Genomic DNA, 23799 nt, shown 5'->3' on the forward strand with positions numbered 1-23799 from the left:
TTGCTAAAATCTATATAGGATAACAGTTTTAAGTAATTGTTGCTAAAATAAACATTTTGATAACAATTGCTATTGGTTGTTGCAAAACACTATTGTTGTCAACAATTGATCCGATTGTTATAAAAAACATATTTCACAACAATCGGTTGTAAAATATTTTTAACAACGGCTCCACTAGCAATAGTTTGTTCAGTTGTAAGTAAAACATTTGACAACAATTTTTGACTGTTTTCAAAAGCCTTTTTTTTTGTAGTGGCTTTCCCTCATTAGGTTTTGATACAAGTTTGGGTCCAGGCTAGGTTCCAAATTAAGGTTGGTTTGGCTCTTAACCTTACCCAAACCCATCTAATGATAGATTAGTAATTAAGAACTAATGATAGATTTTAGAGTAATGATAGATTTTATTAGTAATTAAGAACTAAGAGGGTTTTTATTGTAATTTCTTGCATTTTTATAATTTAATTAAAAATGGATAACCACATGTGTGAAAAATGAGGAGGAGAAGAAATGTTGAGCTGTGTGGTTAGAGGACTCCTCACCTACCTTCTTTCCCTTTTCTAGTATAGATGTAGATAGATGCTAATGGAGAGAGGGAGGGAAGGAAGAAAACGAGGGATTGTTTAAATCTGGGAGGGAAAGAATTGCCCCAATTTTTTTAATGAAATAGTGATTAATAGGTATGCAAATCCAATGACATAAAATAACTACCCCATTTGATTCACAAATATCTATTATATTTTTCAATTTCTTAGCCGGAGAGGTTTTTGAAACCTTTCATGCCACATCATCCAAGGTGGCCAGCTATCAACCACACTAGCCTTAAATTTTTCTTATAATTTGCTCTAAACTACTACTTGATGATAGATGTTGGTCATTAAACCCAACTGACTCAATTTTGGCTTGAGGTGGTTCAAATCGGGTCTATTCTGCTTTGACTGCCTATTTTCTTATACTACAAAAATGTTATTCCCTCGAAGCCCTTAAGCTGTTTTTGGTTGCAATGTAAATAAATTTGCACTTATGCAAAGCCATGGCAATGCAAATGATTTAAGTGTAAATTCTGACCTATTTTTGTTTCAAAATTTAGCTTATTTTGTTTGATTGCATTACAAATGAAGTAAATTAAGACATGAAACAGAATAAAGGAAAATCTAAAACAAAATTAAACAAGAATTTGCATCTTTTACATTTGCATTTTCAAACATTTATACTAGTGCAGATAAATTTGCTCCGCAATCAAAGAAAACCTTAAAATCACTTGGTTGACAAAATTGATTCTTTTTTTTTTATTTTTGAATAAACCAAGATTGCACTACACACAATGGGGGGTAGTGCATCATCAAATGTCAGCAAGGCAAACAAGAAGAAGGGAAGGAGGAAGAGAAAGGGGATTTACAACTAAATGAGTCGAAAGAGAAAATTGAGCTTCATGCGCAAGCCAGTCCGTAGCCTGATTAGCCTCCCGGAAAACATGATGGTACGATAGGCCTCTTACGAACAAATCCCTCATTTGAATGCAGCTTGAAATCACGTTTCTCAGGTTCCATGGAGTTTTCACCTTTTGCTTGAGACAGGAAATGACCAATTATTATTGAGGGCAACTCAAAGCTGGACAAAATTGATTCTTCAAGATCACTTTTACCTTGGTTTGAACCTATGCTTTGTGAGATTCTATCTTTTTTGGTTTCATGTGCAATCCGATTCTTTGAACATTGGACATTGGCCAACATATCCACGCTCATTTTTTATGAATTGGAGAGGCGATTCTACCAATAAAATAATAAGTAAATTACAAAGACCCCTGTAATAATGGCCAACACGTCCATGCTCATTTTTTATGAATAAGAGAGGCATCTATGCCAATTAAATAAGGGAGAATGACTATTCAGCCCACCTCAGAATTCTTAGCACCACCATATAGGTGGGATGGATCTTGACCGTGGATTGATGCCAAATCCACAGGCAAGGTGCGATTTATAGAAGGGCTACTAGTAGACTATAAGGGGCTGTAATTTCAGAATTTGGCAATGGGTTGCAGTGTACTTCTCCGATAAAATAATGGGTAAATTGCAAAGACCCCTCTACTATTGAGTAACAATAATTATCCCTTGATCTTTCATTTGCAGCAAAGACCTCCTAAGCTTTCACTTTGTGACAAAATGCCCCTTTTGTTAGAGTTTCATAAATTAAATTCAAAAAAGATTCTCATATAGCTATTCATTTTTAATCCCTAAATTACCCTTATTTATTTGAACGATTAATGATTCAATTAGTTTTCTAAATATAACATTGAAGTCCTCTCAATTGCTCTAATAGATCTCTAGTTGGATTCAATATTCAGATGAAATGGTAGAAGTTTTTGTTTTGATAGATATAAATTTAAGGTTTTATTTAATCTTTCTTTCTTTTCTTTTTTTTTTTGAGAACGAAGTGATCAATTTTTATATTTTAAGATGAAAAGAGACATTCATGACAGAGAAATGGAACAAAAATTTAAAGAATTCATATTAGTGAAATGATTCTTGTTTATGGAGAAAATGGAGGTATTTTTGGGTCAAGTAAGGTTAGAGAAAAGACAATGAACAAAAAAAAAAAGAAAAATTAAGGGGTGATTATCACTGTCCCCATCGTACGGGGGGACCTTTGTAATTTACCCAAAAAATAATTCCAAGGTTTGAAATCAAAAGTGAGGATAAATTTCTTAAATTACCCCTACTATTTGTGAAATTGACTAACTCTATCTTTATTGTTTACATATTGTTTAACAATTGACATGCCAGTAAACACTAATGAAAAAAATGAAATATCAAATTTGCCTTTCACTATTCATCAAATTTTCAAAATAAAACCCAACTTATGAACAAATAAACCCAAAATCATATTGTCAACGGCGACGACATTTCTCAGCCAAAAGTGGACTCCCTCCTCATCTTGCATCAGGGATTCCTCCAACTGTTCCATCCCCAATCACCAATTCTGTACTCAGATTACAGAGAGTGAACAAATCTCTCGTCTCTCTCTCCTTCTTTATTCATTTTTCAAAAAGGGTGGTTGAGACGGGAAAGAACTGAACCCTCCCAATGGGGCAAGAGGCACGAAAATTAGTGTCAAATTTTGCAGTGGAAAGCTACATTTCTTCACAACTTTGAGCGCGAAAGGGTGGTGTGCAAAACTAGGTTACTTTATAAGAATTTTCCTTGAATCTTTTTTACACAACCATTCAAGCTAGTAGCACTGTAGCAGGGTAAGACCGCCTGAGTTTAGTCATTTCCGCCATTTTATAACTATAGTTTTTGTCTTTATCATGAAAATTTTCTTTTGTCAAGCACTCAAATTTGTTAATGGGTGTTAAGAGAATGGTGGAATGTACATCCAAGATTTGGGTGTTAATAGATAAAGAGAAGTAGAGGACAAGGGTCTTGGGAGGTTATCAAACATTGAAGAAACACCTTGGCTTCGTGAAACTGTTGGATAAGGAGAAACGATGAGGGGGAAGAGAAACGATGAGGGGAGTAGTGTAGAGGACAAGGGTCCTTGAATTCATCCGTATCAATGGAAATCAAAGGAGAAAAAAAAGACAGGCACCGAAGTCTAAAAGATTCTAGTTTTCTTGAGGTGTTGGAAATCCAGATCGACGTTCAGATCTATTACGATGAATGGGTGGATATTGATTAGTGTTGTGTGAGGTGGGTTTCATCTTCCCTCTCATCGTTTCTCCTTATCCTCTTGGTGTCTGCAAAAGTCAAGTACTGATGCTAGGCACCTTGGTGTTTGTGAACCCTCCTTTGACTTTCTTCACCTCCTTCTCACCAAATTTTTGTCGTTCGGAAGTTGCAGTGGCTACTGTCGCTTGTGAGGCTGTGACGACGATACCAAAATCAATGCCACTGTTGCAACCTACAACAATGGTGGTGAACAAATAAGGGTATTTTAGGAATTTTAAAATAATTGCCACTCATGTAATATTACATGTAATGGGAGTATGATGAAAATTAATGGCAAGGGAGTACAATAACTAGTAAAGATACAGTTAGTCAATTAGCTAAATAATAGGGATAATTTAAGAATTTACCCTAAAAAGTAAATATTTGATTAAAAATGTCGCCAAATCGTCAATTTCCTAATCCTCGGCGCGGCCTATCGGCCCTTAGCCTCTCACAACCTTAAAAATACAAGTTATACAACATATTCATCGTTCATTTCCCCTCTATTGCTTTCGACTGGTGCCTGGTGCTATTCCATTTCTGTAGTGTTTGGAAGCTCTCCTCGTCGACCATGTGAGTGAAACAGGAAACTTACTTACAGCTGTAGTTCTATTATTAACGATTATTGTTTGCTTTGTATCTGTATGTTTTCTTTTATCGGCGTTAGTTATCAGCAGTGTTTTCTTCACTTGTTCTCATATACAGTCCCATGAATTATGTTCCCTCTCTCTTTCTCATGTATACACATAGAGAGGGACTGTGTAAATTTTATATATTATATTCTCAAAAGCGGTAATTACTTAACGTGTAGGAGAATTTTGGGCTTGATGGATATGGAGTTTTTAGAGTTTAGGCATCTGGGTTTAGGGTTTTAGTAAGAGCAGCGATATCTCCATTTTCCTTTTACTGAGGTTATCTCCTTATTAGTTTCTGTTGACCTTTGTGTGTCTTATCAACTAAAGTTGATTCAACTTTGTTTATTTTCGATGGGTTGACAATGGTTTGTTCTTTAGAGGATTTGCAGTTATATATAATAACTATGCTCAGTATGGTTCTTGAATGAACCGAGATTAGCCAGTTAGGAGAATGAACATATTCATACATAACGGTTATTTTCAGTTTATCGTATTGAGTTTCTTATTCTTTTTATCTTAAATGGGTTAAGAAGCAGTGGATTCGCTTACCAGAACATATGTTGCTTGCTGGTACCTTGAACCGTGCTGGAAACTAAAACCAATTAGATATCATTAAAGAAACTCAAATATGCAGGTGCACAAAGAAGGAATGCAACCGGTGAATGTGCATATTGGAGGCAAATTCTCCATTTCTTTTAAAGAAAATGTGGGAGATATTATTTTTTGATAATTGAGAAGAATTTTATGGCCATAATGATCCATCAAATAGGAATAGGTTTTGGGAAGAGCTGGATTCCTTGCATGAACATGATAAGTTTCTCAGGGTTGTGGGAGGAGACTTTAATGTCACGAGATTCAGTCAAGAACACTCAATGGGGAAGAGGGTCAATAGAAGCATGAGGGAGTTCTCCAATTTTATTTTCAGACACAGGCTGCATGACCTCCCATTAAGGAATGGCAACTTTACCTGGTCGAACATGCAGGAGAATGCCTTAAGTTGTAGGCTTGACAGATTTCTAATTACTTTAGATTGGGAAGCCCATTACCCCCTGACCTGTCAAGAGATCCGCTCTCGATGTACCTCGGTCACTGGCCTATCACTTTAAGTACAGACTTGGAGATTAGAGGGAAAACCCCTTTCAGGCTGGAAAAATTTTGGACGGAACACAAAGACTTCTGCAAAAAGGTTGCCTTATGGTGGGAGGAATGTAAGTCAGAAGGTTGGCCAGGGTACAAATTTCTGGAAAAATTAAAATTTCTAAAAAGGAAGTTAAAAAATGGGCCAAAGAGGAGTTAAAGCCTCAAGGAAGAGAAATCAGCACTCTTATTTGAGTTGGACGGTTTAGACCGTAAGGAGCAGATTGGTCATCTAGATGAGAATGAAAGAAGGAGAAGATTCGAGCTAAGAAAAGAATGGGAAAAGGTAATAAGGAGAGAAGAAGTTTACTGGAGACAAAGATCTAGGGTCAGATGGTTAAAGGAGGGGGACAATAACTCTAGGTTCTTCCATATATATGCATCTGGTAGGCGAAAAAGAAATTTTATAACAAAATTAAAAATCGGGTAACGAGAAGTGGAGGACCCTGAGGAAATTTCTGAAGCTTTCTTATACTTCTTCAAAGATCTTTATTCAAAGAAAGAAAACAGAAAACTCTCTTTAAGCTCTTGGGAAGGACTCAAACTGTCTGAGGAGAACAAATTGTGGCTAGAAAGAGAGTTTCAAGAACAAGAAGTAAAGGATGCAGTTTTTAGCATGGATGGAGATAGAGCCCCTGGCCCTGATGGCTTCCCAATTTTCTTTTACCAGATTAGTTGGAGCATCATCAATTCAGATTATTTAATACAGGTGTTTAATGATTTCTATCATTCATCCATTGTAAACAAAGGAAATAACTCCAATTTCATATGCTTGATTCCCAAGAGAAAGGGTACTTTAGAAGCAAAAGAGTATAGACCTATCAATTTGATTGGGACTGTTTACAAAATTTTAGCAAAGGTTCTAGCTAAAAGATTAAAGAAGGTTTTAGGTGAAATCATCTCCCCGAATCAGTTTGCATTCGTCAAAGGGCGATAAATCATTGATAGCATCCTGATAGCAAACGAATGCGTTGAAGAGAGGAAGCTGAATGGCAAACTAGGTGTGATTGTGAAACTCGATTTGGAAAAAGCGTATGATAAAGTAGATTGGGAGTGTCTCATAGAAATTATGAGACTAATGGGATTTGGAAACAAGTGGATTCAATGGGTTGAGGGATGTATAAGTTCCACTTGGTTCTCCGTTTTAATTAATGGGCAGCCAAAAGGATATTTTAACGCCAGCAGAGGCCTAAGACAAGGCTGCCCCCTCTCCCCATTGCTTTTTACTCTCGTCACAGAAATTTTTAGCCAACTGGTGAATAAGGCTACCTCTCTTGGACTATTGAGAGGATTTGAAGTCGGACGGGAAGCCACCCAAATATCTCATCTCCAGTTTGCCAATGACACTATCCTTTTTTTAGAGGCTGATGAAGTTTTTGTGTCAAATCTGAAAAAGGGTCATCACCTGTTTTGATTGGATTTCTAGACTGCATGTAAACTTCTCAAAGAGCAGTATTGTTGGCCTAAATCTAGCTGATGCTCAATGCTTGAATATTTTCACAGAGATCTTGGGGTGTAAAGCAGAAAATCTCCCCTTCTCCTATCTGGGGATACCTCTTGGAGGGAATCCGAAAAATCAAAGCTTTTGGGATCCAATTCTAGAAAAATGTGAGAAGAAACTAGCCACATGGAAAAGGAACTACTTGTCAAAAGGGGGAGGCTCACTCTTAGAGCATCTTTGGCAAACCTTCCCACCTACTACCTTTCTATCTTCCGCATGCCCAACAAGATAGCCATTCAGTTAGAAAAACTTCAGAGAAACTTTATTTGGGAAGGAGGGGGGGAAAGGGGCTCTCACCTTGAAAAGTGGTCTCAGGTTAGCAAACCAAAGGAGGATGGAGGATTGGGAGTAGGTCATTTGGAAGAAAGAAACACAGTTCTTCTTAGTAAATGGTTGTGGCGATTCCCTCTAGAGCCAAGTGCACTTTGGACTATTGTAATCACTAGAAAATATGGAAAGCACATCAACAGGTGGGATAGCAAGCTTCACTTGAATCGACTCAAAGACACCTACCCTTGGAAAGGTATAATCTCGACTTACAATTTTTTCATATCCTTTATCAGATATAAAGTGGGAAAGGGCGATAGAATAAGTTTTGGACTGACCTTTGGTGGGGTAATTCTACCTTAGCCAACACCTTCTCTCGCCTATTCAGCCTTACCTTAAACCAAGAAGCTTTCATATCCCAGGTTTTATCCCCCTCCCCCCTTATTTCAATTGGAATCTAACCCTTAGGAGACCTCTAAGGAACCTGGAACTTAGTGAAATCACTAGTTTCTTGCACACCTTGAGAGAGGTATACCTCTCACAAAATTCCCCTGACCTTCGTGTTTGGATCCTTCACCCATCAGGTAAATTTTCAACCAAATCTTTCTTCAAGGCTTTAGTTAGGGAAGAACAAACTACTGATCAATACCCCTACAAGAGAATCTGGTGTGCTCATATCCCTTCCTGGGTTTGTATTTTTTTTGTGGGAAGCCATCTTAAAGAAAATCAACACTTATGACCTCCTTCAGAAAAAGAACCATGGTAGGTCTTATGTATCTCCACATGTTAGTTGTTTTTGCCTTAAAGCTGGGGAATCTACCAACCATATTCTACTATGCTGTGAGGAAACTAGAAAATTGTGGATTTTTTTTCTATCATTATTTGAATACAGTTGGGTGTTCCTAGAAAATGTGGTTGAATGCTTAGGGCAATGGTCAGGAAGAGGATTAAGCAAAAGAGGGAAAATTTTATGGCAATTTGCTGCACATGCTATTTTCTGGAGCATTTGGGAAGAGAGAAATAACCGGGTGTTCACCAACAGAACAAAAGACTTTGAGGAGCTGATTTCTCTAATATGTTACAAATGCTTCTTGTGGACTTCCAGTTCATCTCACTTCAGAGGTGTAACCTTTGATGACCTCCAAAGAAATGCAGTAAATTTCCTTCACTCTAATCAAATACAACTCATCACTCCCCGTAGCTTCAGATCGGATGTGGATGGCGAGACGACCTTGCACTTTGATGGGAGTGCTTTTGGAAACCCAGGTGTAGCGGGTATTGGAGGTGTAATTTGAAATAGAAATGGTATCAGTTGGGCTTTTAGTGGGCTGATTGGGATTGTCTCCTCAACAAAGGCCGAAGTCATGGCAGCTCTAACCGGCATCAAGATTGCAAAAGACATGGGCTTACTAAATCTTACCATAAATGAGACTTGGGCCTAGGGGTGAGCATTATTCGGTTAAAACCGGATTACCGAACCAAAAATTTCGGTTTCGGTTTTTGGGTAATTCGGTTTCCGGTTTTGGTTTTTAGATTTAGAAATTCGGTTAACCGAAAAAACCAAATTAACTAAAATTTATTATATAATATACAATATATAATATGTTATATATTTATATATTAATATATTATATATAATGTATTATAATGAAATTAAATTTCATAATATATATTATAATAATATATATATATATTATATAGGTTATAATATATAATATTATGTATATATTAATTAAATTCGATTTTTAACCAAAAACCGAACCAAAAATTTTGGTTCGGTTTTATTATAATTCGGTTTTCATTTTTGAATTTCGGTTTTAAAAATTTTGGTTTATTCGGTTCGGTTTTTAACCGAATGCTCACCCCTACTTGAGCCTTAGCTCACTACCTGGCTGAAGCGAGAGAAATTCTTGCTTCTTTAAATGCCCATGTGGTCTGGATTCCGAAGGAACTAAACTCTGAAGCTGATAGTCTAGCTAAATCTGGTGCTCACAGGGATTATCTTTTTAGTGATAGCTCTATGCCTATGTAACTCTTTGAGTGTTTATCTGTTGTGTACATTGCCTCATGTACCTCTTATTTTTTAATAAAGTTAACCTTTTCTCAAAAAAAAAAAAACAATAAACAATCACTCCTTCTAACTATAAAAGATGATAGACTCCCACCCATTAAATGACATATTGCATCAACTGAAAGTCTATAGTGATTAGACTACAAAACAATCAAACATTAAATGGACCAATCACTGACTGCACTTTGTATCTCTTCCTGTAAAAGATTCTTTTATTTTTCTGTCCAGAGGCATCAGCATATGACAAAAGGAGTAAAATTCCATAAGATACTCCCTCATATGCTAGAACCTTTTGGTGGCTAGGAATCCACTAAACCCGCAAGTACAACGTCATCAGGGTTGACCCACTGATGTCCAAAAGGCTTAATGAAACGCTACCACACAGGCTGAAAATCCACAATGAATAAGCATATGCTGAACTCTCTGAGGATGAGGCATATAACAAGGAGGTTTGGTTGCCTAATTCCTTGGGTTCCTTCTCCCATGCCCCTTTTTCTTGTCTCTGTGCTCAAATCTTAATCCTCAGCCATTTCATAGCAAGGAGTGGTCAAAGCCTATCCCTCCAAAAGTGGGAGCCCTCTGTTGGGAAGTGTCTCTTGGAAAAATAAACACTTTGGGAGTCTTGCAAAAAGGAAATATGGTCTTTGCGTCTCCCCAAACTGGTGTACCCTTTGCAAAGAAAATGAAGGAAGTTGTTACCACTTACTAATCTGTTGCCCTTTTGTTGTAGGCCTCTAGAAGAAGCTTTTTGATCTTTTTGTGTGCAGATGGATTAAACCAATGCAGATTTGTAATCTCTTTGACCCCACAACCTTCAGGTGGCCAAATAAAAGAGGTAAAGTCTTGTGGAGGTGTGTGAGAGCTGCTTCGGTGTGGACTATTTGGGAGGAAATGAATGCCAGAATCTTCAATGTTAAGGAGAGGGATGAGTATATATATATATATTGAAGAATCAAGAAGAAAGAAAATTTATTAAAAGAAAAGGTTACATCCTATCACATTGGTTGTCTAGATGACACACCAACAACTTCAAGTACATTCTTCAATTACATGACCAAAACATTAAACTGAGAATTCATCTACATTACAAGGCTGTAACTCAAGCGACTCCCAGAAATTTTCCATTAAATCAACTTTGGAGACTTGATCAAAATTTGGGAGCCCAAGGACCCACTCTGATATCAGATTGGACATTGAAGCTACCAGGTATTCTATATTGTTGGCCCTATTCTCGAATACTCTTCTGTTTCTCTCCTTCCAAACAGACCAACATACTTCGAAAGGGATGCAGCTCCAAACAATACTGGCTTTCTTACTTCCTCTGAACTTTGGCTACAGAGCAAAAATTTCTGCTGGAACTGAAGGCTAGAAGCCATACATCCCAAATAAAAAGGAAAAGAACTTCCATATGAAGCTTTCTATGCTGCATGAGAAGAACAAGTGGAACACAGTTTCTTCCTCTTCCATGCATAAATAGCACCTGATTGCCATATGAAATCCCCTAGATTTCAGATAATCATTAATACGGAGGAATTGGGAGCAAATTGCCAAATGTTCTGTTGTTAGAATTAAGCCTTTGGTGGAGTGGAAGCCTCCTGGAGAAGGCGTTATTAAATTAAATTTTGATGGCAGCAGCCTAGGTAACCCAGGGCTGTCCGGAATGTATTAAGAAATGTTGAGGGCCAGATTATAGCTTTATATTCTGGTCCTATTGGTGTGGGAGATTCAGTTAATGTAGGACTTCAAGCTGTTCTAAAAGGAGTAGAGATTGCTAAGGAGCTGGGGATGGAACACTTAATCATTGAAGGCAACTCTAAACTGGTTATTGGGTGGTTAAAAGAGCCGGAGATTGCAGCCTGGTTCTATAGAGGGGCTTTGAGAAGGTTGAGATGGTTAACGTCAAATATATCAGTCACAACTCAATAGGAAAGAAGATCAGCAAATGGCTTAGCAGATTCTTTAGCCAAATACGGGGTACATAAGAATCAGCTTTTTTGGGCTCAGTTGTAAGCTTTATGATATAGTTTAGAGGCGGCACCTCACGCTTCTTTGTGGGGTTTTGTGATATGTATCCTGTGTTCTTATTTAATAAAAACACTATTATCTATCAAAAACAAAAAAAGAGGTTGAGGCATACAGCATGCATTCATTTGCTATGGCTTGTTTTTTTTTTGATCAGTAATGAAACATTAATTTTATTAATAAGAAGAAAAAACACGTAACATTATATAGATGTATAGCCTTGGCTAGCTACTCCACCAATACAATACCAGAATGAACCCCTTATATAAGCACACCCCAGAATATATTTTCTCTTGTTACCCCCTGTTTTGCCAATCCATCAGCTATGCTATTTGCCATTCTTGGAACCCAACTAATGCTAGTATTCATCTGCCTCAAGATGCTTCTTATTTCCCTTATAACATTTCTATAGAGCCATGGTCCTTCTTGATTACTCTTCAACCAGTTTGTGACTACCTAGGAATCCCCTTTAATGATAACTTTTATATAGTTCAAAGATTTAATCTTTCTTAAACCAGTTAACACTGCCATTAGCTCTGCTATTGTGGAATCATTCACACTAATTGGTCATGACAATCCTGGGTTGCCAGGACCATCAAAATTCAGCTTCTAATAGGATAGAGGTGGAGGTTGCTGTAGGTTTTCAAGACTGCTATTCAGTCTTGATCACTAAGAGATTTTAGGTTCGATGAGAAGAGAAAGTGAAGAAGATGTAGAAGAAAGAGTGATGGAAGAGCAATAGAACACAGATTTTGAGGAGAAGAACAGAATGTCAATCATTCTGCCGCCGCCACTTTAAGTTAATATATATAGGTTATGCTAGTTACATGAAAGGACATATCTGCCCTTGGTGTTTACATCATAACTGCTAACAAATAACAACCAATATAAAACTGAAACTAGAAATAACAGAACAACAAAATAACCACAGTTGTGACTAGATACATTCTACCCTACGGACAGAGTGGTACCACAGCTGTGGGGCCCACATCAATGTTCTCTACACTCCCCCTCAAGTTGGGAGTATATGTTCATCATTCCCAACTTGGATAGATCCGCCTCTAGCTTCTTTCTTGATACGGCTTTAGTAAGAATGTCGGCTAGTTGCATACTGGATGTGATGTAAGGGAGGCATACTTCTTGAGATGAGACCCTCTCTCGCACAAAATGGCGGTCAACTTCAATGTGTTTGGTTCTGTCATGCTGTACTGGATTATGTGCTATATTAATGGCGGCTTGATTATCACAGTACAACATCAGGGGCTTCTCATACTCAATACCCAACTCCTCAAGTAGAGATCTTAGCCATAGGATTTCAGCCACTCCATTGGCCATGGACCTGTATTCTGCTTCAGCACTTGACCGGGAGACCACACTTTGTTTCTTACTTTTCCAGGAGACAAGGTTTCCTCCCACAAGGGCACAATATCCCGAGGTAGACCTTTTGTCATCAACACTCCCAGCCCAATCTGCATTAGTATAAACCTCCACCTTCATGTGATTGTTGTTCTTGAAAAGTATACCCCTACCTGGGCATCTCTTCAAGTAGGCTAAGATTCTTTTTGCCGCAAGAAGATGTGTGGTTCTAGGAGAATGCATGTACTGACTGACAACACTAACAACATAAGTAATATCTGGCCGAGTGAGGCAGAGATATAGGAGCTTTTCTACCAGTTGCTGGAACATAACTTTGTCTTCAAGAAGCTCCCCACTCTCGGCACTAATCCTGTGATTCTGTTCAATTGGTGTATCTGCAGGCTTGACACCTAACTTTCCAGTTTCTGCCAATAGGTCTAGGACATATTTCCTCTGAGATATAAAGATCCCCTGTTTGGATCTAGCAACCTCAATACCTAAAAAATACCGGAGTACACCAAGGTCCTTCACCTCAAATTCTTGGTGAAGAAGCTGTTTAAGAGACTCAATCTCATGGCTATCATTCTCTGTGACCACAATATCATCAACATATACTGCCAACAGTGTCAAAGAGGACTCCACCCTCTTGATGAATAGGGTATGATCTGACTGGGCCTGTACATATCCAAACATCACAAGTGCTAGTCTGAATCTATCGAACCAAGCCCTAGGTGACTGTTTCAAACCATACAAAGCCTTGTTGAGCCGGCAGACCTTCTTACCTACTTCTGCATCATAGAAGCCAGGGGGCAAACGCATGTAAACTTCTTCCTGCAGATCTTCATTCAGAAAGGCATTTTTCACGTCCATTTGGTATAAAGGCCAAGTGTGACTTGCTGCAAGGGACAAGAGAACTCGAATAGTAGTCATCTTGGCTACCAGTGCAAATGTCTCCAAGTAATCTATGCCATAAGTCTGTGTAAACGCTCTTGCAACTAACCGAGCTTTATACCTCTCAATAGATCCATCTGCATTATGCTTCACCGTAAATACCCATCTGCACCCAACTGGTTTCTTTCCTTTTGGCAAATCAACTACCTCCCAGGTGTTGTTCTTCAACAGAGCATCCATCTCAACTTGCATTGCATCTTTCCATTCAGGGACGGATAGGGCTTCTTGCACTGTTCTTGGAATAGGGACATTGGAAATGGAGCTAAGGTAGGACCTGTAGGTAGGAGATAGGCGATCATAGGATAAAAAATGGGAAATACAGTGGGCTGTGGATGTGGTACAATGTCGTTTCCCTTTACGGACTGCAATTGGAAGGTCAAGATCATCTGTAGGGGAAGTCTCTGTGGGCTCTGGGACTGAAGTATCTGGACCTGGAGCTGCAGATGAGATTGGAGCTGGTCTGGACTGCTGATGATCAGGATCAACCTGCCTGCACTGCCTGTGATAAACCCTCAACTCCTGATCCCTCTGACCACCCTCACCATTACAACTTTCCCTCAACTCCTGATTCCTCTGACCACCCTCACCATTGCAGTTCTCATCACCCAATGGAATAGGTAAAGGAACTGCCCCACTCTCACTGCTCTCCCCCTGAAGACAAGAACTCAAACCCCCATTCTCACTACTCTCCCCCTGAGGGGCAACCCGAGGATAATAGGGTGTCCCCTCAAAGAAAGTGACATCCATGGAGACAAACTTCCTCCCGGAGACAGGATCATAACAGCAATAACCCTTTTGAGTTTGTGCATAACCAAGGAAGATGCATTTGGAGGCTTTGGGTTCGAACTTGGAGGGATGGGGTCTGAGAAGCTGAACAAAGCAAGTGCAACCGAATGTCTTAAGGGGAATAGAAAACAAGTCCTCACGTGGGTGTAGAAGCGAAAAAGGAGATCGCATATCAAGGACCCTAGAAGGGACCCGATTAATAAGGTATACCGCCGTGAGGATAGCGTCCCCCCAGAAGCGAATAGGGACATTGGAAGTAAACATGAGGCTTCTAGCCACTTCCAAAATGTGCCTATTCTTCCTCTCGGCAACTCCATTCTGCTGAGGTGTATGAGGGCAAGAGCTCTGGTGGATAACCCCATGATGAAGAAGATAAGATGTCAATGATTTAGCAAAGTATTCCTTTGCGTTATCAGATCGGAGAACTTTGATCTTGGCATCAGACTGGGTTAGGATCATTTGGTGAAAATTTTGGGTCAGGGAAGGTACCTCATCTCGTGAACGCATGAGATAAACCCAAGAAAAGCGGGTATGGTCATTAACAAATAACAAAAAATATCTGTACCCACCCATGGAAGGGATATGATAAGGCCCCCAAACGTCAGTATGCACAATATCAAAAGAATTATAACTCCTTTTATTACTCAATAAATAAGGCTTTCTACAATGCTTAGCAAACTCACAACTTTCACACTGTAGCTGAGACAACTCAATAGACTCGAATAAAGTAGGAAACAGACTCTGTAAAGATCGAAAAGACAAATGACCTAATCGGTTATGCTAAAGCATAGCTGGACTCACACTCTTAGAAACAAAAGACAACTTCTCTACTGACTCTCCCTAACGAAACCGCTCCCCGAGCAGATAGATCCCATTCGTCTCACGGCCAGTCCCAATCACCTTCTGCGTCTCCAAGTCCTGAAAAACACATCGGTCAGGGAAGAAGGTTACTGAGCAGTTCATATGCTTAGTAATACTACTGACTGAAAGAAGGTTAGTATCAAGCTTAGGAACATGCAAAACAGATGATAGGGAGATAGTATCTGAAAGCTTGATGTCACCCTTCCCAGAAATAGGAACCAGGGAGCCATCCGCAATAGATACCTTATCCCTACCAGAAGACAAATGGTAAGTAGTAAACAGTGAAGGCAAGCTAGTCATGTGATCAGATGCACCTGAGTCTATTACCCAACAAGGTTCAGTAGTACCTGGAGCTGAGGCATGATAGGCTGAAGCTCGAGTACCTGAATGGGCGAAGGCTGATGTGACAGGGGCTGATGGAGGCTGCAGTGGCTGAGCTGAATTTCCAACCTCCTTTTCTATCTGTATTAGGGCAGCCCGAACTGCAGCTAAGGTCTCCAAAGATGTTCCTTTTGTGCCAGATGAGGATGCTGAATCAGTGTTCATGGCTACATGAGCAGTGCCCTTCTTGTTTCTTAACTTCGCAGGAACCAAGTGGGGATGCAGTTTCCAACATGTCTCTTTTGTATGTTTGGGTTTCTTACAATGTTCACATACTACATCCTTCTTGTCTTCCTTCCTCCTGTCCTTCTCTGAATCACCCCCTGATTTGGGTGTAGCCGCTACAAAGGCTGATATGGGTTGCATCATAACCTTCCCTCTGGTTTCTTCACTATGTACAAATGAGTAAGCCTGAGAGAGAGTCACATTGTCTCTAGTCAAAATCTGTTGCCTCACAATATCATATTCTGAGTTCAGTCCCGCCAGGAACTCAAACACTCTGTTTGTCTCGATGTGCTTTCTATGGGTCTGAGCATCTTTGGGACTCTCCCACTCAAGAGTCTCTAAGTGATCAATCTTATGCCACAGGGACTTCAAGGTAGAGAAGTAGACCGATACCGGTTTATCTCCTTGTTTAAGGGTGTTCACTTCACATTTCAATTCATATGCTCTGGCAACATTAAGGGGTTGGGAGTAAGTTTCTTTCATAACATCCCATATCTCCTTAGCTGTTTTTGCCCACAAATAATTCTGGCTAATATGAGGCTGCATAGAATTACACAGCCATGTCATAACCAAGTAGTTTTCTTGCATCCACTTGGTATATGTCGGGGGTCTCCCTTGGAAGGTTCTTTTATATCTCCCAGGAGGTACCCTAATTTACCTCTTCCACCAATAGCCATCATGGCTGATTGGGCCCATTCCAAATAGTTTGATCCATCAAACTTTACGGTCGTAATCTGACCACCCATCTCAGAAATACCACCATAACTGATGTTCCCAAGACTGCCTTCTGCCTGAATTTTAGACTCCATTTCTGTCAAGTCTCAAAACAGTACTTGAATCACCAATCACAATCAAAACAGTATAGGCCTGATCTGTATTCTCAGTGTATGTGCACAAAACCAAAGTAATTCTGATCTGAAACCAACTAGCCAACACAGCAGTAGCTGTCCGTAGATCTCTAACCCCCTTAGAACTCTGAGAACAGCTTTAAAACAAAACTGATATGCTAGGGAAAGTTAGGGTTTTAATCAGTCCTGAAAGGAAGCAATTCAGTCGCACAGTCCAAACTATATAGATGAGCTTTCAGTAGGGTTTTAATCAGTCCTGAGAGGAAGCAATTCAGTCGCACAGTCCAAACTGTATAGATGAGCTTGCAGTAGGGTTAATAAGAAACCCTAGAATCTGATCGGATCTACCAATCAACTTAAGAGTAGCTCTAGGTAGATCACAGAGTTCAGTCAACCACTAGGGCTTGCCGCAGATCACTTTCAAACCCTAGAGTAGAGAGGAACACAGTTCGGTCCAGGGTTTGATGTGAAACTCTAGGAAATCGAAGAGAGAAAGAGCTAGAATGGTTCGGCCTTCCCCTCCAGATAGGTCCAACCTATCTTCTCTGAAAGAACTTCTATTAAAAAGTAACAACTTACAAGGAAAAAATAGTTCGCTGCCTTCTAGGGTTACCTGAACCCTAGTCTTCTCTGATCCTTCCTGACCACCAACACTCTGCAACCCTAGCAAGTTTCCAACAGCTGCTAGTACCTCTGGCGATCTCCAAGAATCAGTCTGCGAACTCCTCCTTTTCAGCTTTCAGTCTTAGGAGATTCTCATGTGGTCGGCTGGTATTAGACTCACATGAAAAACCCTAACTTGGCTCTGATACCATGTAGGTTTTCAAGACTGCTATTCAGTCTTGATCACTAAGAGATTTTAGGTTCGATGAGAAGAGAAAGTGAAGAAGATGTAGAAGAAAGAGTGATGGAAGAGCAATAGAACACAGATTTTGAGGAGAAGAACAGAATGTCAATCATTCTGCCGCCGCCACTTTAAGTTAATATATATAGGTTATGCTAGTTACATGAAAGGACATATCTGCCCTTGGTGTTTACATCATAACTGCTAACAAATAACAACCAATATAAAACTGAAACTAGAAATAACAGAACAACAAAGTAACCACAGCTGTGACTAGATACATTCTACCCTACGGACAGAGTGGTACCACAGCTGTGGGGCCCACATCAATGTTCTCTACAGTTGCCAAGCAGCAAAAGAATTTATTTTTTCCTGTAGAAGATTCAGTCACTAATTTCCACCTTCTAAAAATATCACCAATGGAGAAAGAAGCAAACAGATAGTTCAGGTAAGATGTCCACATGAAGAATCATATCTTGGTTGGAATGCAAGGAGACTTCCTACCAGAAAAAAGGGAATGTCAGGAGACCTATCAACTTCCAAGGAGAAGAGTCATTCCTTCCTTCCAGAAACACTATGTAGAAGGATTTAGCGGTGAAGGAATGAGAAGATCTCAAATTTTGTGTTTTTATCTTATCCCCAGTGTTTCACAGTTATGGGCATGGACATGGACAAGGGAATCAGAACCTAACATGTGCTGAGAATCTGACTCTTACACGGGCTTGTGTAGACACCAATAGAAAAGTATAAACTATTAAAATAGTCTATATATATTTTTTGAATTATTACATTATATACCTATTGTTTATTAATTTGCTACTCAATAGTTATTTCAAGAAAAATGGTATTCATTGTGTATATTAGTTATTCATTTATGTCAAATAAGCAAGTAGATAAATGTCACATTTTTTGGTTGATCTATCCTTGTATTTATCAACCATAGCCTGCCTTTCAGTCTATGGTTGGAGCATGTCTCAAATTGCAATAGCCTGTAGTGGGATTTTTGATGCTGTGAGTCCTCTTGACTTGCATGCTGCCAGAATCAAGATTGTGAGTGCCAAGTTTGACAAGATTTCAAGATCTTTGGAGTTATTTGCAGAAGGAAGGTGGCGAAAGGTGTGGGTAGTGTTGGAAGTCGAAGTGGCGCTTTGGATGCAAGGGAGAAAGGTAGAGGTAGAAGAAGAAGGTGACATGGCCTGGAAGATGCTATGTGGAAGAGAGTCATGGAAAAGAAAATAAAAGGAAGAAAGACTTAATTAAGGAAGTTGAAAAGCTGGGAAATTGTAGAAGAATACTCTTATTTGCCTTCCAAGGTTTGCCAAGGTTGCCCACCGAGATATGCCAGCACCCCACCCATTCTCCGAGTGACCATGAATGCTTCCTACCACCCCATGCCACAACCTTTCTCTCTCCAAGGACCACCACCACAACCATTTTCCCAAAAAAGCTGTATTCTTTTGAATTAAATTCCCTAGGCCAAATCCCCCCTCCTCTTTACTCTAACATACCACCTCCCACCTAATTAAGTGGTCCTTTATACTTTCCCTCGATTTCCAAAGAAAGTCTCTCATCAACTTCTCTAGTTTCTTGGCTTCCTTAGGTGGGGTCCTAAAGATAGACAAGAAGTAGGTTGGTAGGTTAGCAAGTGTGGCTCTTATCAAGGTGATTCTACCCCCTAACGAAATGTAATTGTTTTTCCATGAGGCCAATCTCTTCTCAAACTTCTCTACAACTAGGCATAAAAAACTACTTTCCCTAGGGTTTGCCCATAATGGAAGCCCCAGATAGGTCATAGGCCAAGTAGAGATGGAACAGTCAAAACACTTCACAATAGCCTCCACTTCTCTAATCTCCAAAATTGACACTTGCTATGCAATTCTTTTCATGATTGATTCTCAAACTAGAAATCCTTTCAAAGCTTCTGACCAACACCTTTAGATTTCTCACCTTCTCAAGATCACCCCCATCATAGAGAACTAATAAGTGAAAAGAAAGAAATTTTAAACCTTATTACTACATCCTCCTTGTCAACCAAGTGAAAAGGAAGGGTGAGAGAGGGTCCTCCTTGCATAACACACCTAAAGGCCGAAAAGCGATTGTAAACCACTCCGGTAACCAAGATAGAGTAATGACAGGAACTAATACAACCATATATCCAATTATTCCCTAAAACCATAATTTCTCAAAACCTGTAGGACGAACTGCCAGTCCACCAGATCATAAGCTTTTTTAAGATCAAACTTACAGACAAAGCCTTTTCTTTTCGATATTTTCATTTCCTCCACATACTCGTTAGCAATCAAAATCTGGTCTGTTATTTGTCTCCCTTGTATAGAAGCCCCTTTGGCTTGGCTGATTAAGGAGGTGAGAACTTCTTTAAACCTCAGAGACATAACCTTAGCTAAAATTTTGTAGATACTAGGCACAAAACTCTTTCACTAGTAAATTTTTTTTATCAGCTTTCATTAATAAAGTTTTCTTATTTAGTTACCTTACAAATTGAAAAAGAATGAGAAATCTATAGCCAACATTAGATTGACCATCTTCTTCCTTTTAGTTGTAATCAACATGAAATTTATTGGTCAAAGAATGTAAATAGCCCTTCTTTGGAGAGTTGAAACCTCTCTCCCCCCCTCTATGATTACTGTTGTTAAATTTGTTATATCAAGATATACAATGAACAAATGTATATCACTATATCCAAAGCTCCAATAACTGGTATAAAAAAGTGAATCCAGGGCTATCCAAAAAGGCTCTATTACATACAAAATCTCTTCGACTTGGTATTCTTGGTCATAGTCTGGTAGGATCATGCCCTGTCCCGGAAAGTTCTATCATTTCTTTTTTCCCATGAACCCCAATAATTGCACGAAGTAGGCATCTCTATTTAGCTTTGCCCTTTTGCATTGGGAGTTTTGGGTTTCAGTACTATAAGGATATCCTGTACACCCTGAAGAACAGAAAACTGGACCTGTCCTGAGGAACTCCTATAAGAGGGTTGCAAATACTCTTTTCCCTGTCTAATAGTTTTATATCCATCCAAGTGCCTTGAGAGCCCTAATATTATAAAATTTGCTTTCTTAGTTAATCTTTTCTACCCAATTGTAACGGAGCTTGGGTGAGAGTTTAACCAATTTAATGAAAACTTTACCTTACTATGAAAGGGAGTTTGGTAAAGAGAGAAAGAATGAAGGTAACCAGATATATCTTGGTCCTTTGCTGCTGACAAAGTTAAGCTTGTTGTGTTGGCTTAGCGGAGGTGAACTTAACCAGAAAGGAAAATGATAGCATTGCATGATCAAATGGTTGGTTATTTTCCCCTGCCTCAAAGTGCAGTCTTTTTTCTTGTATTTTTCTGGTTTCCTCCTTGCAGCAATATGTAATGGTTATATGGGCCTAGTGTTGCATGGGCTCTCCTAAATAAATTACATATATATGTTGGACACATTTTTTTTGTCTGGCACTCCAGAGAATGTTGAGGACACTTCTACATAGCATTTCCTTTTTATCTCATGGCTTATTTGACATAAAATGAACAGCCAGTGTATGAGATAAATGCCAACTTTCATATCAAATTTTACTTGATGACAAATGCAACTTTTTTTTGCAGGTATATAATGTTAGAATTCAATAAATACGAACTATTTTAATAGTATTTCATAGGCATGTCTGTGAGTCAATATCTTCTGATATTGCCAAGTCAGACTCTTGGACATGCGTTGGGTTCTGACTCCTGTGTCTGTTTCCATGCAACATTGTCTGGGCGGCCAAAAAGGAATATAAAAAAAAAGTCACATGCTTTCTGAAGAAACTCCAATCAGCCAGAAATGTAGGAAGGAGTTTTAAATGCAGCAATTTATTTTCCTTTTTTTCATATGGGTAACTTCATTTTGACCCATCAGGCCATATTAGGAAATGATGAAAGAAATACTCTTTATCATTTCTTTTTATCTACTTTTGCCTCTTAATGCGTTAAATGGGGGATTATTTTTGTAGTTGGATGTTCTCTAACTTGGTTTGCTTTCATAATGTTATATTCTGGTTTCTTAATAATAGAAATAATTTCATTTCTGGCTTGTGCAGTAGGTTTTATAATATTTTTGTTGGCCAGTTCTGTTTATTTGTTTCTGTTCTTTAGCATTATAATTGCAAAACATTATGGCTGCACCTGGGGAAGATTTTGGTGAACATAACATGACTGGCATGCCTGAGAACTCCCATCCCAAGGAGAAACAAGGACATGAAGATGACATAGGAGCTGCAGGGGGTGAAAAGCGGTGGCCTGGATGGCCTGGGGATAATGTTTTCCGAATGCTGGTTCCTGCACAGAAGGTTGGTGGTATCATAGGACGCAAGGGAGAGTTCATTAAAAGAATATGTGAGGAGACAAGGGCTCGCATCAAGATTCTAGATGGTCCTCCAAGGACTTCAGAGAGAGCTGTAAGTTTCTTCATGTTCTTCTATCCATTCTTAATGGAGACTAATAAACTAATGGCTACACTACTAGTCCAGGCCCAGCTGATGCTCATTGCATATTGTTTTTTCTTTTGCTTTTAGAGTCTGTCCTTGCATATCATTTTCTCTTCATGTTCTTTTATCCATACTTTCTAGCACTTCTAAAAAGTATCAAATTCATTCTGCAGTCACTTTTTACTATTTATATTATAAGTATTTATGATGCCTTGGGTCTCTTGTATTATTCTTATATCCAGCATTTTTGACAGTTTGGTATTGTTCTGAATGAAGTTTATGCTGTTATTTATAAAAAAAAGGCATCTTGCTTCCTATAACAATCATATTGAAAAAACAATTTCCTTTTCTGTCTTTTTTCTCCCCCCCAACAACATAACATACTAAAACAAAGTCTTTCAATGTAAATTTTATGTCATTGACATTCACTGGGTAAAATCCCTCTTGGAGCTACATGGTTGCTTTTGGCAATAAATCCGATTGAAAAATGAGGAAGAAGAGAAGAGAAGGGAAGAAGAGAGAAGAGAAGAAGAAAGAAAGGAAGAAGAAAAGGTTTGGAGCAATGGAACAGTGTTGGCGGCGTCAGATTCTATTATATTATATAGGGCGATAGAAATAAGAAGGGAAAAGACACCTGTGCCCCTGTTGTAAGTGAAGTACAATAACAGAAAATAAAAAAAGGCTTTAACTAGCCAAATAGATCCTAACACAAATAACTAAATTATTTCAACACTCCCCCTCAAGTTGGAGCATAGATGTCAATCATGCCCAACTTGTCACACAAATCATTGTGCCGCACATGATGAAGACCTCTGGTGAAGATATCTACAAGTTGTTCTTCTGAGCTGACATATGGAGTACACACTTCTCCATTTACAAGTTTCTCTCTAATAAAATGCTTGTCCACTTCAATGTGTTTCGTCCTATCATGCAGGACTGGATTAGCAGCAATATTGATGGCAACTTTATTGTCACAATAGAGTGACATAGGGTTGCTCACTGCAAAACCCATTTTACCTAACAGATTTCTTATCCACATGATTTTAGCAACCCCATGAGACATCGCTCTATATTCTGCTTCAACACTAGATCTAGCCACTACACTTTGTTTTTTACTTCTCCATGTGACCGGGTTTCCTCCTACAAAGGCACAATACCCACTGGTAGACTTTCGGTCATCAACTGCCCCTGCCCCTGCCCAATCAACATCAGTATATACTTCCACCTTTAAGTGTCCATGTTTCTGGAACTACAAACCAGCTCCGGGAAACTTCTTGAGGTATCTAAGGATCCTCTCTGCAGCTTCAAAGTGAGTTGTCCTAGGATTGTGCATGAACTGAATAAGGACACCCATTGCATAAGCAATATCAGGCCTGGTCATAAACAAATACAAGAGTATCCCTAGATGATTAGATTCAATTGGTGAGTCAATTGGTTTTACCCCCAACTTGCCTGTATCTTCTAGTAGATCTAGTACATATTTCCGTTGGGAAATAAAGATGCCCTTGTGAGAGCGGGCAACTTCAATTCCAAGGAAATAACGTAAGGGGCCTAGATCTTTCACTTCAAATTGAGTGGCTAATAATTTTTTTAGTCTCTGTATTTCAGCCTTCCAATCTCCTGTGATCACTATGTCATCCACATACACAATTAGAGTTGCAATTTTCCCTTCACCTTTTTTCACAAATAGAGTGTGATCTGACTGGCATTGTTCGAACCCCATCTGTTGAACTGCTAAGT

The 23799-nt window shown here is 39.0% G+C and overlaps 1 protein-coding gene across 2 annotated transcripts in view; it reads left to right on the forward strand.

The window, feature by feature from the left end:
• The first annotated feature begins 4119 nt into the window (after positions 1–4119).
• Positions 4120–23799, forward strand: part of LOC104609526 (flowering locus K homology domain-like) — a 48514-nt gene continuing 28834 nt past the window's right edge. The window contains exons 1-2 of one of the 2 annotated variants that reach the window (XM_010275854.3): positions 4120–4277; positions 21728–22029. In XM_010275854.3, the coding sequence (XP_010274156.1) occupies positions 21748–22029 (282 nt within the window). In that variant the 5' untranslated portion in view covers positions 4120–4277; positions 21728–21747. Of the gene's footprint in view, positions 4278–21700; positions 22030–23799 lie in introns of both variants that reach the window. The other variant, XM_010275856.3, reaches the window with a different exon arrangement.

The sequence above is a fragment of the Nelumbo nucifera genome, chromosome 3, assembly GCF_055504915.1.
Source record: "Nelumbo nucifera cultivar China Antique chromosome 3, China Antique-T2T, whole genome shotgun sequence".
Lineage (NCBI taxonomy): Eukaryota > Viridiplantae > Streptophyta > Magnoliopsida > Proteales > Nelumbonaceae > Nelumbo > Nelumbo nucifera.